Genomic DNA, 14729 nt, shown 5'->3' on the forward strand with positions numbered 1-14729 from the left:
CTCAAAATTATATATATATAAATATATACCACATTATATATATGTGCCCAGTACATATATATCCCTGTAGCAATTCTCGTTTTCTTTATTCTAAATTGCTATTGCTTTTCTGGAACCAGGCTGGCCAGCCTTCCTTACTTCCTTCCATACCCCCATGCATCCATCCATCCACCTATCTATCTATCCATCCATCGGTCCATCCGTCCATCCAATGGGTCTGTCTGACAGGAACTGAAAGCTAAACAAAGAAGGATGACTCCAGTGTTTAGTTTAGTACCTTTAGAGCCTGAATTGTGGGGAAATCCTAACATGCTTTTTTCTTAAAAGTGAATTTGCAGAGTGTAGGTGTTAATCTGGGAAGCACATTTTGGCAGTATCAGTATGAGTTTCATAATACGCTATTTTTAAATTGTCACTTGTACAAGGTATCCACACAAGAACACTATTGATAAAGAAGCCTTGATTTGTACATGATGATAGTTTATTCATTGAGTATAAACAGTTTCATCTCACAATAATATAAAAAAATAAAATATAGAGAATTTCAAATTAAAATTTTATTTCAAAACCAACAATAAAAACCTTCCAAAACTATTAATATTTTGCTTTTTGTCTTAGACCAGAGAATATTATAGTTGGTGTCCACCCTGTGGGCTGGAGAGATACACTTTAGGTCACTTCTGGAGAATAGCAGCAGTGGTCCATCCAGCCACTTATGAGAGCGTGTTAGCACCACCTTGTGGTGCCTGCTATACCTTGCCACCTCACTTTAAAAAAAATTTTTTTTTCTTATTTTTTTACCACCTTACTTTTAATGTCCTTTTGTTTCTGTACAGATCCTGATAGGAAAAGAAAGGTAAGGAAAATCTCAATTTGACAATCATCTTTCCAAAGGGTATACAAATTTTGATTTTGATGACTACTATTGCACTTGTAATATGTCCATAGGTTTTCTAATTTCAAGTGCCTGTTGTGGTAATAATTTTGATTTCAGTGTTTCAGATTCTTAGGAATATATACTAAAATGACTTCAAAAGTATAGGAATGATATCTGAGACTACCCTAGTAGATATTACTTTTTCTTTAAATTATATATGATTATTATAAAATAAATCCTTCAATATTTTAAAGTTATTTTAGAAATATAGTCCTTTGCCAATAATCATAAAATAAATTTTTAATGTTTCTTTAACAAAATTTTGTAGTCATGATAACATTGACCTTAAAAACATTTTCATAAAAATCAGAATATTAATTTTTTCCTAATGTTTTGTTTTCTACTTTTATGTTTTGGCAATTTGCTCCTTAATATTATTCTCCATTAGAATATTTAAAATTTTTTCCAATGTGGCTAGAAAGCAAAATATATCCATTATATTCAAGATTGTGGGTTCTTTATAATTTCTAAAAAAAAAATCAGTGTTTGTGAAGATGGAGAAATAGAAAGTGTAGGAAGCACAAATAATGTAGGTATCACAATAAAAGGCATTTGTATTTTAGACAGCAAGGAAAACTAAACTAGAAATACTGAGTCCTCCATGTAATAAAAGAATGTATGAATTATTTTTAAGGGAATTTAAACTTCCAAAGTTTATGGTATTCCTCAGTCTAGGAATTTCTGTTAATATCTTTTGTAATAAAATTTTTAAAAAGTGAAAAGTAGACTTAATTAGAAATAGTTCAATTCAATATATTGGTAAACTGTATAGCAGTTATATAGTAAGCAGTTTACTCATTCTAATTGAAAATTATGGTCTCTTAATTATGAATCAGTGTACCAGCAAAACCATACATTGATATAACTTGATTATGAAGTGAAACCACTATTTTTTCTTTTTAAAAAAATTATGTTGTTAAGTAGAGGATATTATTATTAAAAATGTTGACTTCTTAATTTATGTAACTTGATATTGTTTTCTAATTGTACTTTTTTCACTCCCATATTTACTCAAGCATGATCTTCTGTCAAGAAGAAAAGGTGGTGCATGTAGTTTATTACATAACTTGGGAAATAGAGAGAAATGTGGTATCAACTGACGGAAGCAAGGGAATTAACAATGGGAGCCAATTTTGATATATGAATTTATTTAGTTCTTAGCCATTTTCAGAAGGATTTCTTAGACAGACTATCCTTTCTTGGGGATATTGGTTTGGCTTCTATAAATTGAGGGCTTATTATTGCATCATTATCTACATGAGTGTGGAAAACCATTCCTCTTTTGAAGCTAGAAATTACTCCTAGTTCTTTTATTTTCTGTTATCTCATTACAGACAGTTGTATTTAAGCTCACAGCTCCCTTATCTTTTATTATGGTAATATATATATTACGTAAAAATCATTTAAACTATTTTAAGTACAATTCTATGATATTAAATACATCGATGACATTTCTTATGTGCACATCACTGTCTGAATCCCGAGTATTTTCATTGCTACCTCCCCAGTCCATGGTAACCACTATGTTGTTTCTGTGTCCATGCACTTGCTTATTCTTGGAATTTCATATGAGAGAAACCATATAATATTTATTCTTTTGTTTCTGGCTTATTTTACTCAACACAGTGTCTTCAAAGTTTCTTTGTTTTGTAGTATGTATCAGCACTTCATATCTTTTTATGACTGAATAATATTCCATTTAATGGATATACATGCCACATTCTTAATCCATTCATCTCGTGGTGGCCATTTTGACTGCTTCCAACTTTTGGCTATTATGAGTAATGCTGTTATGACTATTGGTGTACAAATATATAAGTTCAAGTCACCACTTTCAGTGAAGTCATGCAATATTTATTTTTTTGTTCCTGGCCTATTTCATTCAACATGATGTCTTCACAGTTCATTCATGTTGTCACCTGCATTAGACTTCATTCCTTTTAACGGCGGTATAATATTCCATTGTATGGTTATACCACATTTTATTTATTTATTCATTGGTTGATGGAAGATTGGTCACTTCCATTATTTGGTAGTTGTGAATGATAATGCTGTCAATGTCAGTTTGCAAATATCTGTGTGAGTCTCTGCTTTCAGTACTCTTTGGTATATACCAAATCATGGGAATCAGATTACTAGGTCATATGATAATTCTATTCTTAAATTTCTGAGAAATCACCAAACTATCTTCCACAGCAACTACACCATTTTATATTACCCCCAACAATGAATGAGTGTTCCTGTTTCTCTACATCCTCTCCAGAACTTGTAATTTGTTTAATCCTTTTTATATGCTCTTGGATTCAGTTGGCTAGTACTTTACTCAGTATTGTTCATATTCATATTCATGTAAGGGAATTTGTTCTCTGATTTTATCTTCCTTATTGCCTTTATTTGGCATTAGTATCAGTATAATGCTGGCCTCACAAGATGAATTATGAATTGCTTCCTCCTTTTCTATTTTTTGAAGAGTTTGAGATGAATTAATGTTAATTCTTTAAATGTGTGGTAGATTTCAGCAGTGAAGTGATCTGAGCCTGGACTTTTTTTTTTTTTTGTGGGAGGTTTTTGTTTATGATTTAACCTTTTACTTGTGGTACTGTTGAGATTTTCTATTCTTGCTTAAGATTAGGTAATTTATTACTTGTTTTATCTAGGCAAATTTGCCTGTTTTTTTCTAATTTGTTGGAGTACAATTGTTTATAATACCCTCTCATAATCCATTTTATTTCTGTAAAATATCCCGTTTTTGTTCCTGATTTTATTTATTTGCATCTTCTCTCTTTTTTTCTTTGTCAGTCTGTCTAGAGGTTTGTCAATTTCATTGATCCTTTCAAAGAACCAACTTTCGGTTTTGTTGATTTTTTTGTTGTTGTTCTATTGTGTTTCTGTTATCAACTTTTTGCATGGATGTATACAATTTTCTCTTGGGCATGTACCTAGGGATGAAATTGCTAGGTTATATGGCAACTCTATGTTTTACATTTTAAGGAACTGTCAAATTGTTTTCCAAAATGGCTGCGTATTTTATATTCCCACTAGCTCATATGAAGATTAATTTTTCCACGTTATTGCAACCCTTGGTATTTTCTGTCTGTTTTATAATAGGCATCCTAGTTGATGTGAAGTGGCATGAAGTTTACTACTTTCTAGGAGGAATTATAACAGTTTTAAAATCTTGCTTTTTTTAGGTGCTGTACTACTCTGTAGTGTACAAGGACTGACAGCTAATATTGACCCAATCTTATACACCTGGCTCATCTATCAACCTCAGAAACGAATCAGTAGACATATGCAACAAGTGAGAGATTTTCACAATTTATTCCCTCAATTGGATAAATCATTTTCTCAGTTATTTGTTGTATGTTTTAGATTGTTTTTCTTTTTCTAGATGTAGCAGTATTTCTCTGTTTCCCACCCCAGCCCTTTCAAGGGATTCTATTAATTAATTTTCTGTACAAGAAATTTTATGTCACTATAGAGTTTTATTCACTATTAGGGCTTTCCGTAAGTTTCATGTAAAGCAGGTAGGTTAGAGAGACTACTTGTGAAAATTACATATAAAGCAGGTAGATTGTATTTAAAACATGTAAAGCAGATAATTAGAGAGATTAGTCCTATTTTACTATTCTGTATTCTCTCATAGTGCCTAGTTACCTGTTCTCATAATGTCTGGTATATAAGAATTAATCAATAAATGCCAGTTTTTGTTTTTAAAGACTACATCTCTTTTTAATCTTTAGGTTTGTTTATCAAATATGTATTAAATGCCTAACCCTGGGATAAGTGTTTGGAAAAAAAGGATTGGGGCATATGTTTGTTTAAAGGGTAAATATAAAATATAAATGTAAGGAGTAGCTAATTATAGTTTCTAGGGTATTCAAATGTATGTCAAGATACTGAAATGTAATTCTGACAGATGGTTTTTGTTTTTCCATTTTAAAGATGAAGAAATTGATGTTTATTGAGATTTACTTTATTAAGTTTTTAGAGCCAATAAATGACAGAACTAGGAGAGTGTGAGGCCAAATTTATGCTGTATTGAATTACATTTTCACATTGACTTAAATTATTATTTTGTATTTTCCTTTGTAATAACTCTGTATCCCTTTCTGAGAGAGTTTAAAGCTATTTGATAGGAAAAAACATTCCATTTTATAATTACAAAGCACAACCTATGTCTCAGGCTGCAACTTTTGAATATTATTCTTTAACTTTCTCCTAATTCCATTTGAAACCCCTTCCATCTCTTCTCCTATTCTATTTTTCATTCCAAAAGATAGTTACAGAATACCAGACAGTGTGCTCAACACAGGCTGCAGAAATAAGTCATGACTGAGAATTTCCTATAATCTAGGAGTATTTAGTACATTTGAAAATACTAAGGAACTTAGTAAAGCCATCCTTAGTAATTGCTATGTTAGATATATGTGCAGGATTATGTGAAAGCAAAGAAGAGGAATAATTCTCACATGTGTGGGAGGCTGTGAAAAGGAAGAATTTTCAGTTGAGCTGAGCACTGAAGGGATAAGCCACGTAGAGAAGGTTCTTCTCTACTGAACTGTGTGCACAGAGACAAAGAAGTTATAACAACTTCTTTGTTCCAGAAGTTGTTCCAGACTGGAGCCAGTTGTTCTTACAGAAATTAGTAGGAATTGGAAATCAGTTCATGAGTGGTTTTATTTGAAATGCTAGGAATTTGAGACTTTAACCTGAAGGGTAAAGAGGAAATATAGGAATTAGGTGGGGCAAGATGGTGGCATAGTGAGGTATGGAGTTTAGTTCATCCTCTACAGCAGCTTGTAAATAGCCAGGAACTGTATGGAACAAATGTTGGGGGAACATCAGTGACTGGACACACATCATATACCAGTCTGGAATGGGTGGAACAGCTAAGATCCCACACAGAACTGTAAGTTTACCAAGACGCGGAGGCTGATGTCCCTCCCCCACAGGCAGAGCAGATTGATTCCCTGAGGGGAAAGGGAAAAGACCGTACAAGCAGCAAGGAATTAGTTCAACTATGCTCCAATTGTGAAATTAATTAGTAAGTTCTGACTACTGAAAACAGGCGCCAATCACAGATGAACCTGGAGTAAGCACTAAAGGAGCCAGGATTTTTGCATGGCAGAGGGGGGGCGGAGCTGGTGGGAAAAAATAAAGAGGCTTTTTGAGTTGGACAGACCAAAATCCTGGAAAAGGGCTGGACATCAAGAAAAGGGGGGAACGTAGAGCCTCGGGATGCATAGAGCCACGTACCAACTCCAGCTCTTGATGGGCAAACCCTTGGAGCGTGGGTCTGGCTTTGAAAAAACTTTCTATTTTTTTTTTTTTAACTTCTTAACAGTTCTTAGCTAGAACTACAAGCCCTGTCAGGCTCCAGTACTGCCTCAGGCAAGGGCGTAATTAAGGCATGTCTGAGAGACAAAGTAAATAGTTAGGTGGATTGGACAATTCCCTAAAGAGTATGTCTCTCCTGAGTAAAAGGGAGCAGAGCCCAGCTGAAGTGGAGGCCCTCCTTCAGGGAATTCAATCCCCGAGGGTTGGAAAACAGAAGCAATAAAAGCCCATCTACTACCTCAGCCTCTGTCTCAACCATGCCCCTGGTAGGGTAAGGCTGCTGAAATAAAAGGCACTGTATCACTTTATGCTGGTGGGAAGTTGTGGTCAGATAAGCACCACATCCTGGGGCAAGATAGGAAAAACACAGGGTCTAGAGGCTTTGTAGGAAAGTTTGACAACCTGCTGGGTCTCACCCACAAAGAAAGTTGATACTGGTTACTCTCTGGTGAAACCTGGTCCTGTGTGGTCTGGGAAAATCTAACTGGGGTTAATAATATCTGAGGAAAGCCTTGTCCTCCTCCTCCTTAAAACAAAAGCAAAAACAAACAAAACAAAACAGAAATTCCATATAGGCAGGGCAAGAAACGGAGAAACAAGACCTGAAAATTCTGATCAGTTAAAGAGAATCTATGCTAGCAGTATAGAATAAATTGAAATGAATGCCAAAGAACTGATAGAGAATAAAGTCATCCAACAAGAAAACCCTAGGTATAAGAATGTGTCATAGTCAGGTTCGTGTGTCAACTTGGCCAGGTGGTGGTGCCCAGTTGTCTGGTCAGGTAAGTGTTAGCCTATTTGTTGTTATGAGGACATTTCATAGACTTAAATCATGACCGCATTGATGGCATCCACAGCTGATTGCATTTGCAGTCAGCTAAGGGGAGTGTCTTCTGAAATGAGTGATACTTAATCTAATCACCAGGAGCTTTTAAGTAGATTCAGTAAAGACACTCACTCTTCCTGCTTCAGCCAGCCAGCCTCTCCTGAGAGTTCATTGAGGACCTTCATGGGAGCTGTCTGCTCTCAGCCTGCCCTATAGATCTTGGATTCTTACGTCTCCACGGTTGCCCAGCTAGCCTCTCCTAGAGTTCATTGAGAACCTTCATTGGAGCTGCCAGCTCTCAGCCTGCCCTATAGATTTTGGATTCTTACATCCCCGTGGTTGCCCAGCTAGCTTCTCCTGAAACTTCATTGAGGACCTTCACTGAAACTGCCAGCTTGCGACCTGCCCTACAGACCTTCAACTCTACATTCCCACGGTCACGGAGATACTTTTATAAATTTTCTATTTACAGATATCGCTAGAGAACCGTAGCTAATACAGAGTGAAAATAACCTCTAGAATAAACTAATTAAGGAAATCAAATGCCTAGATGCCAGCAAAAAATAACAAGACATACTAGAAAATCGGAGGTATGGTCCAGTCAAAGGAACAAACCAACATGTCAAATGAGATGCAGGAGTTGAAACAACTAATCCAGGATGTTTGAACAGACATGCAGAAATCTCATCAAAAATTATACCAAGAAGTTGAGGGAGGATATAAAGAAGACATTGGGTGAACATACAGTTTGAAATAAACAAATCACAGAACTTACGGGAATCATAGGCACAATAGAAGAGACCTATAAAAATGGAGGTAAAGAGGCAGAAGAAAGGATTAGTGAACTAGAGAGCAGGACATCTGAAATCCAACTTGCAATTGAAAATAAAGAGTAAAGGATGGAAAAATATGAGCCAGGTCTCAGGGATTTGAATGATAGCATGAAGTACATGAATATATGTGTTATGAGTATCACAGAAGAAGAACAGAAGGGAAAAGGAGGAGAAATACTAATGTAGGAACTATTTGCTGAAAATTTCCCAACTCTTATGAAAGACATAAAATTACAGATCCAAGAAGTGCAGCATACCCCAAACAATATATCCAAATAGACCAACTCCAAGACATTTACTAATCAGATTGTCAGAAATCAAAGACAAAGAGAGAATTTTGGAAGCAGCAAGAGAAAAGCAATCCATGACTTACCAGGGAAGCTGGATAATCCTATGTGTGGATTTCTCAGTAGATACCATGGAGTGAGAAGGCAGTGGTATGATATATGTAAGATTCTAAAAGAGAAAAACTGCCAACCAAGAATTCTGTACCCTCCTTCAAAAATGAGGGGGAGATGAAAATATTTTTAGACAATAGTCACTATGACTATTTGTGACTAATAGACTGGCTCTACAAGAAAATACTAAAGGGAAGGCTATAGACAGTTAGGAAAAGACAGGAGAAAGAGGTCTAGAGAAAGCTGTAGAAATGAAGACTATTAGTAAAAGTAAAAAGTGAACAAAAGGTAGATGCATTGTGAAATCCTTGTGTCTGATGATCCTTTTATCCATGGTTTTGACAGATAAGTAAAAAAATAAGGATAAAAAATAGATAATTAATGGGGGGCGGGGGGGAGATTGGGTGGATTGAAATATAAGTGCTCAGTGAGAGGGAGGGGTAAGGGCTATGGAATGTATGAGTTTTTTTTTCTTTTTTCTTTTTATTTCTTTATGTGGAGTGATGCACATGTTCTAAAAATGATCATGTTGATGAATACACAACTATGTGATGAAACAAAAGAGGAAATATAGGAAACTGATATGAAAATAGTTGGATTTTAGAAGGTTTACTCTAGCGGAATGTAGAGGATAGATGATAGAGGAGCAAGACTAGTGACAGGGACCATTTGAGGAAAATTTTAGTTTTAAATTTTTGATTAACAATTTTGTAAGCAATACAGTTGTCTTCAGTACATTTTATATATCTCTGAATTTCAAATATAATATTTTAGCAGTTTAATTAAATTAGATATTCATTTGGTTGGTAAATATATTCATGGATTTTTATTTTTAATCTTTACTATATTATCTTATAGCTATTTTTAAATTAAGAATACGTTTTTTCATAAATTCAAAAATATTACTAATTTTATTTAAACGGTAAACTGACAAATACCCATAAACCCACCCATTTAGAGTTACAAATAATATTCACTTAAATATCTTCATTGCTACACCTTTTCATTCATCCTTAATTATTTATTAAGGCTATAGTTTTAGAAATTTAATTAGTGGCTCTAAGTATATAGTTTAGCATATTTTAAGACCTTAGTTGTATTGCCAAATTGCTTCCAGAATTGGTGTACAATTTACGTTTTCACCAGAAGTTTATAGCATAATATTTTGCTATTTCAATTTGGAAGTATCCAAAGTTAAAAGTCTTTTAGTGTTCAAAAAATTTATTATAGGAAATTGAGGGTGCAGTAGTTGGACCTCTGTTTCCCCACCAGCCAGTTTTAACAATCAATAACTCATGATCAGTCTTCTTTGAAAATCTCTTGGTTGAAAAAAATGCCAATATGCAATCTTGGTGAGACTGTAAAGAATGTATAAACTCATATACTTGTGTTGTCAGTGAAAATTCATACATTTGGCTATATGTAATAAAAGAGAAAATGAGCATACTTTTATGAGCCTCAAATTCTACTTTTTCATATATATGTGCTCTCACAGTTACATTTGTTTTATCCCAAAGAGTCAACCCCATATGTTGCAGCATTTATTGCAGTAGTGTAAAATAGGAAATATTTTACAATATTCCCTAAAGGTTGTAAAGAAGTGGATAAAGCATGGCATAGTCACATGATGTAATGCTGTATTGCTCATGATTATATGATAGACCTTAATAGGAATGTTTCAAAATTATATTTAATGAAAAAAAGTCACTTCCAAAGGATAGATGCAATATGAAAACAATATGTATATATATTTTTAAAAACCCTTAAAATGTGTACATAAATTTTTAATATATGTGTAAAAAATTAATTTGAAGGCCTTGTGCCAATGTTATAATAGGGGCTGACTGTGGGGGGTGTTCAGTGGGTTGGCAGTTACAGGTCATTTTAGTTTCATATTTCATTCATTTCCTTTTTTACAAAAAGAAGAAAATGTGATAAAATGTCAATAGTTATTAATTCCTGGTTAGAGTAGGCATATGGATGTAATTTTTTTCTTTCTAATCCCTTATATTTTTAAAATTACATTAATAATAAATTAAAAGAGGACAAATTTTTTAGGAAGGAGGGGTGAAAGGTTTTGGGTATTTTGTGATCATGAGACATTGATGGAACAAAGGTAGGAGTGATCTGGGGTTTGGGATATATCTGAAATATGGGGAAATATCCAGGACCAGAAGATAAAAGAATATAAGCAAAGCAATAGTATGTTGTTAAAAATACATAATGCTTGCTTTGAGGTTTTTGATTTTGTTGGCTTTATTTCAGAGAAGGGGAGGGAATCATTGTATTACTCCTTATCCAGTATTACCTTATGCCTAATATGCAGTACCTATATTAGCAGTCACTTAAGAAATATTTACTGATGGTTTGGTGTCTGCTGGGCGCTATTGTAGGTGTTTGGAATGTAGCTATGTAGAAGATCTTTCCTCTCAAGTTAGAATTTTGATTGGCCTTTTATTTTTTCCTATGTGGAAACGTACCCAGAGTTTCAACTATGCAAAGATTTTTTATTGTTGGGTATTGCCTCTACCATGCCTTTCATTGATCTTAGCTTTCGGCTGTTTTGTTTGAATTCAGTAGCACACTGTATAGCACATAATTTTTCTAAAAAATATTATTATTGAGAAATATCCAGCCATATTACATAGTCAGTGGCTCACAGTATCATCACTTAGTTGTGTATTCTTCACTGTGGTCATTTTTAGAACACTTGCGTCACTCCAGAAAAAGAAATAAAAAAGTAAAGAAAGAAAAGAACTCATACTTCCCATACCCCTTACCTCTCCTTCTCATTGACCCACAATATTTAAAACTACCCAGTTTTTACCCTTTATCTCCCCTTATTATTTACTTTTTGTGCTTTTTTTTTTTTACTCATCTGTCCAAATATTTTTAGTCTACTCAAGTTTTACCCTTTCTCTCCCCCTATTATTTATTTATTTTTTTAATCCTTATTTGTTTTCTTACTCATCTGTCCATACCCTGGATAAAAGGAGCACCAGACACAAGGTTTTCACAATCATACAGTCACAATGTAAAAGCTGTATAGTTATACAGTTTTCTTCAAGAATCAAGGGTACTGAAACACAGTTCAGTAGTTTCAGGTTCTTCTCTCCAGCCATTCCAATACAGCATAAACTAAAAAGGGATATTTGTATAATGTGTAAGGATTACTTCCAGGATAACCTCTCAACTCTGAAATCTCTCAGTCACTGAGCCTTTATTTTGTCTCATTTATCTCTTCCTCCTTTTCTCAATTCTATGATACTGGGTCCCAGCTCTTCCCCGGGAGTCAGGTCCCATTTTGCCAGGGAAATTTATACCCCTGGGAGTCATGTCTCACATAGAGGGGACAGGACAGTGAGTTCACTTGCCAAGTTGACTTAGAGAGAGAGGCCACATCTGAGCAACAACAGAGGTTCTCTGGAGGTCACTCTTAGACATAATTATCATTAGGCTTAGCTTCTCCTTTACAAAATTGAACTTCCTAGGGGCAAGCCCAAAGATCAAGGTCTCAGCCTATTGAATTGGTTGTCCCCAGTGCTTACAAGAATATCAGGAATTCCCTAGATGGGGAAGTTGAATATTTCCTCCATTCTCCCCGGTCTCCAAAGGGAACTTCTCAAATATTTTTTTTATTCTCTGTCCCAATTACTCTGGGATATATCGGAGCATCACACTAACCTGTACAATCCAATTAGATCTCATACCCGGTTCAAGATTCCAGGCTCATAATTTTTTGATTGCTTATTATATGTTTGACCTTGACCATGGTCATAATTTCTTAGGATGCTTGGTTATATTCCAGGGGTATAAATGATGTCCAAGAGATCTGATCTGTTTTGGAGTCACTAAATATTAGAGGAAGAAAGCTTTTTTCTGTAGGTATTTCAAACCCTTTATTTTATAGATAAGGAAGTTTAAATGAATCAAAATTTAGAATACACTGAGAATTTCTATCTAGGTCTCATCTAGGTCTTAAAAAAGTATTTCCTATTTCAATTTGTATAAGTATTAATTTTCTGTATTGATTACATAATTAAAAAAAGGGTTTTATGTTGTCACACAGTTGATTATTCAGGACTTTAAAGACATTTTGGAAAATAATGATTTTTGATTAATTAACAGTGATACTTATTATATACAGTTGGCAAAATGTGATCTTTAAAAATATGGGAGTGGCAATATTTACAGGTAAATATCCTTTTTCTTCTACTATGTAGTGATATTATCAGTAGTCTGAAATGGATTACCATGGGTAAGAAGTTGGCTTTGTTTTTCTACCTTAAGAATAAACATTATAATTACTCTGATTAAATAAGTATTGGAAGATATGATTAAATCCAGGGAAATTCTTAACAGAAAATGGCCATTTTGAGGGTTAATAAATGTAATCTAGAAACCTATTTGGTCATCAATTAAACAACAAATATTTATTTGATAGGTGCCATGTTAGGTAGCTACTTGTGATACAAAGATGATTGGTGATATTGTTTCAGTGGTTGCAGATGCAAAACACACATACATATGTCTCAAAATCATTGTCATTAACCGAAGCATTTAGTGTAATACTCAGGTTTAGACAAACTTGAAAAGATTTAAAACAGTACCATGTATTAGGTGTCAAGTTGTACAGGAACAAAATCATTTTAAAATAATATTTTAAAAATAATTATCTGGCATATATTTCTTAGATGTTTTAGTAATGGACTGAAAAGTAACCCTCTTTATATCCTAACAGTACTGTTTTACAGTACTTGTGTTATAAATCAATATTTGTACGTTATATGTTTACTTTTTAAGATATATTAATTGTTTACATTCATAGAATTCTAAGTTTGACTAAATACTTAATATGAAATTAAACACTCTACATTTTGATATTTCCCATAATATATTTTAATCTTTTCATTTTTTCTCATTTTAGTTTTTCATTTTACTCAGGACTTGTTGAACAGTATGTCTTTTTATATGCGTATGTTTTCATTGAAATACTTATTGATGATCTAAATAATGTTAAGTAAATATTATGGTTGGATGAGTTTTAGAGTTGGGTCTGCAAAATTTTGGATGTTGTGGTGCTGAGGAAAGTATTAGACTACCATGCAGCCTGACCAACTCTCACCACATTTATCATCTCATACAGCTGTATCGCAGCTATCATCTGTTGTTTTCCAAGTTACAATTTCCTTCTCACTTTGTGGCTAAAACCCTACATTTTGATGACTGTTTTCCACCCATTTCAACACTGATCTTTGGTCCTGCTGCAAACTTAAAAATACCTCTCTCTCTCTCTCTCTGTTTTTTTTTTTTTTTTTTTTTGCCAAAAATCTGACAAGATTGTATTGGGTGTCATCAGCAATACATCAGACTTTATTTCAGTGACTAAAGATGAAACAGCTGCTTTATTGTCCAGCGCAGCACTTATGTATTCAATATAGGACTGTAATGTTTTCCAGCTTTCTCTAACTATAGATATTTTTCAGTGCTTTCTAACTATGCTATGGACATCACTTTGTCAGAGAAATTAAAGAGATTTTTGGCAATTTTTCCAAAGTTTGGACTATCCAGATTTTTATGTATATAATCAGTTTATATGAATATACATCTAATTTCATAAAGATATCTTTCTAATTTCTAGGAATCATAATTTTGTTAACCAATTTTAGTTTTGATTTGCCCTTTGCATATTATCTTTAGGCTTCTTACTAATATTTGTGTTAACTGGATAACTCTTAGCTCTTTTTATTTTTATCCAGAACTGTAATTTAAAATTTAAGTTGATTTGTATCCTTGTGTATGTATATATGTGTACTTTTGTGTGTGTGCAATAGAAATTGATCGATTGACTGATTTAAAATAATAAACCTCCAATGATGCCATGTTTATCCCTTATGCTCAAGAAATAGTCATAATTCACCTTTTTATTTTGACTGTTTCCAGCAGCCTGTGGTAGCTGTGCCTCTTGTTATGCCACAGAAGGAATTTCCTTCTTGCAGAAGGAAAGAGGATGAAGTATCTGTTGGAAGTACACCCTTGGCAAAGCAGCAGTCTTATCAGGCCTCTGAATATGCCAGCAGCCCTATAAAAACAAAAACTATAACAGGTATGTTTCAAGAATTGTAAAGGATTTGAGATTTTATTTTACCTGTAATCTAAGTTAGCCTGACATTTCATGGATGCTGGCAGAAGAGATGAGACTCAAGAGACAAAGGACATTACTACTCTTACCACTAGCAGTAACCAGAGTATTAGAATTTTCTTACCCTAATGCCCTGAGTACAATTCCCACAGGGTGGCACAAAGAGGACCACAGTGGGTTACATTATAGAGAAGCTTAAAGAACCCAAATATTTTATAATGGGCAGAGAGCATGCTGTGCTTTTCTCTAGGGG

General features: G+C 33.9%; 1 protein-coding gene across 16 annotated transcripts in view; it reads left to right on the plus strand.

The window, feature by feature from the left end:
* VPS13B (vacuolar protein sorting 13 homolog B) overlaps positions 1 to 14729 on the plus strand; it is a 1000970-nt gene that overhangs the window by 444745 nt on the left and 541496 nt on the right. For 15 of the 16 annotated variants that reach the window (XR_013178353.1, XR_013178354.1, XR_013178355.1 and 12 more), the window contains 2 exons: positions 4129 to 4238; positions 14278 to 14440. Coding sequence is in view for 12 of the 16 variants with exons in the window: in XM_077167321.1 (XP_077023436.1) it covers positions 4129 to 4238; positions 14278 to 14440 (273 nt within the window). In the remaining 4 variants the exon portion in view is untranslated. The remainder of the gene's footprint in view (positions 1 to 4128; positions 4239 to 14277; positions 14441 to 14729) is intronic. The other variant, XM_077167319.1, reaches the window with a different exon arrangement.

Source organism: Tamandua tetradactyla, chromosome 6 (genome assembly GCF_023851605.1).
Source record: "Tamandua tetradactyla isolate mTamTet1 chromosome 6, mTamTet1.pri, whole genome shotgun sequence".
Lineage (NCBI taxonomy): Eukaryota > Metazoa > Chordata > Mammalia > Pilosa > Myrmecophagidae > Tamandua > Tamandua tetradactyla.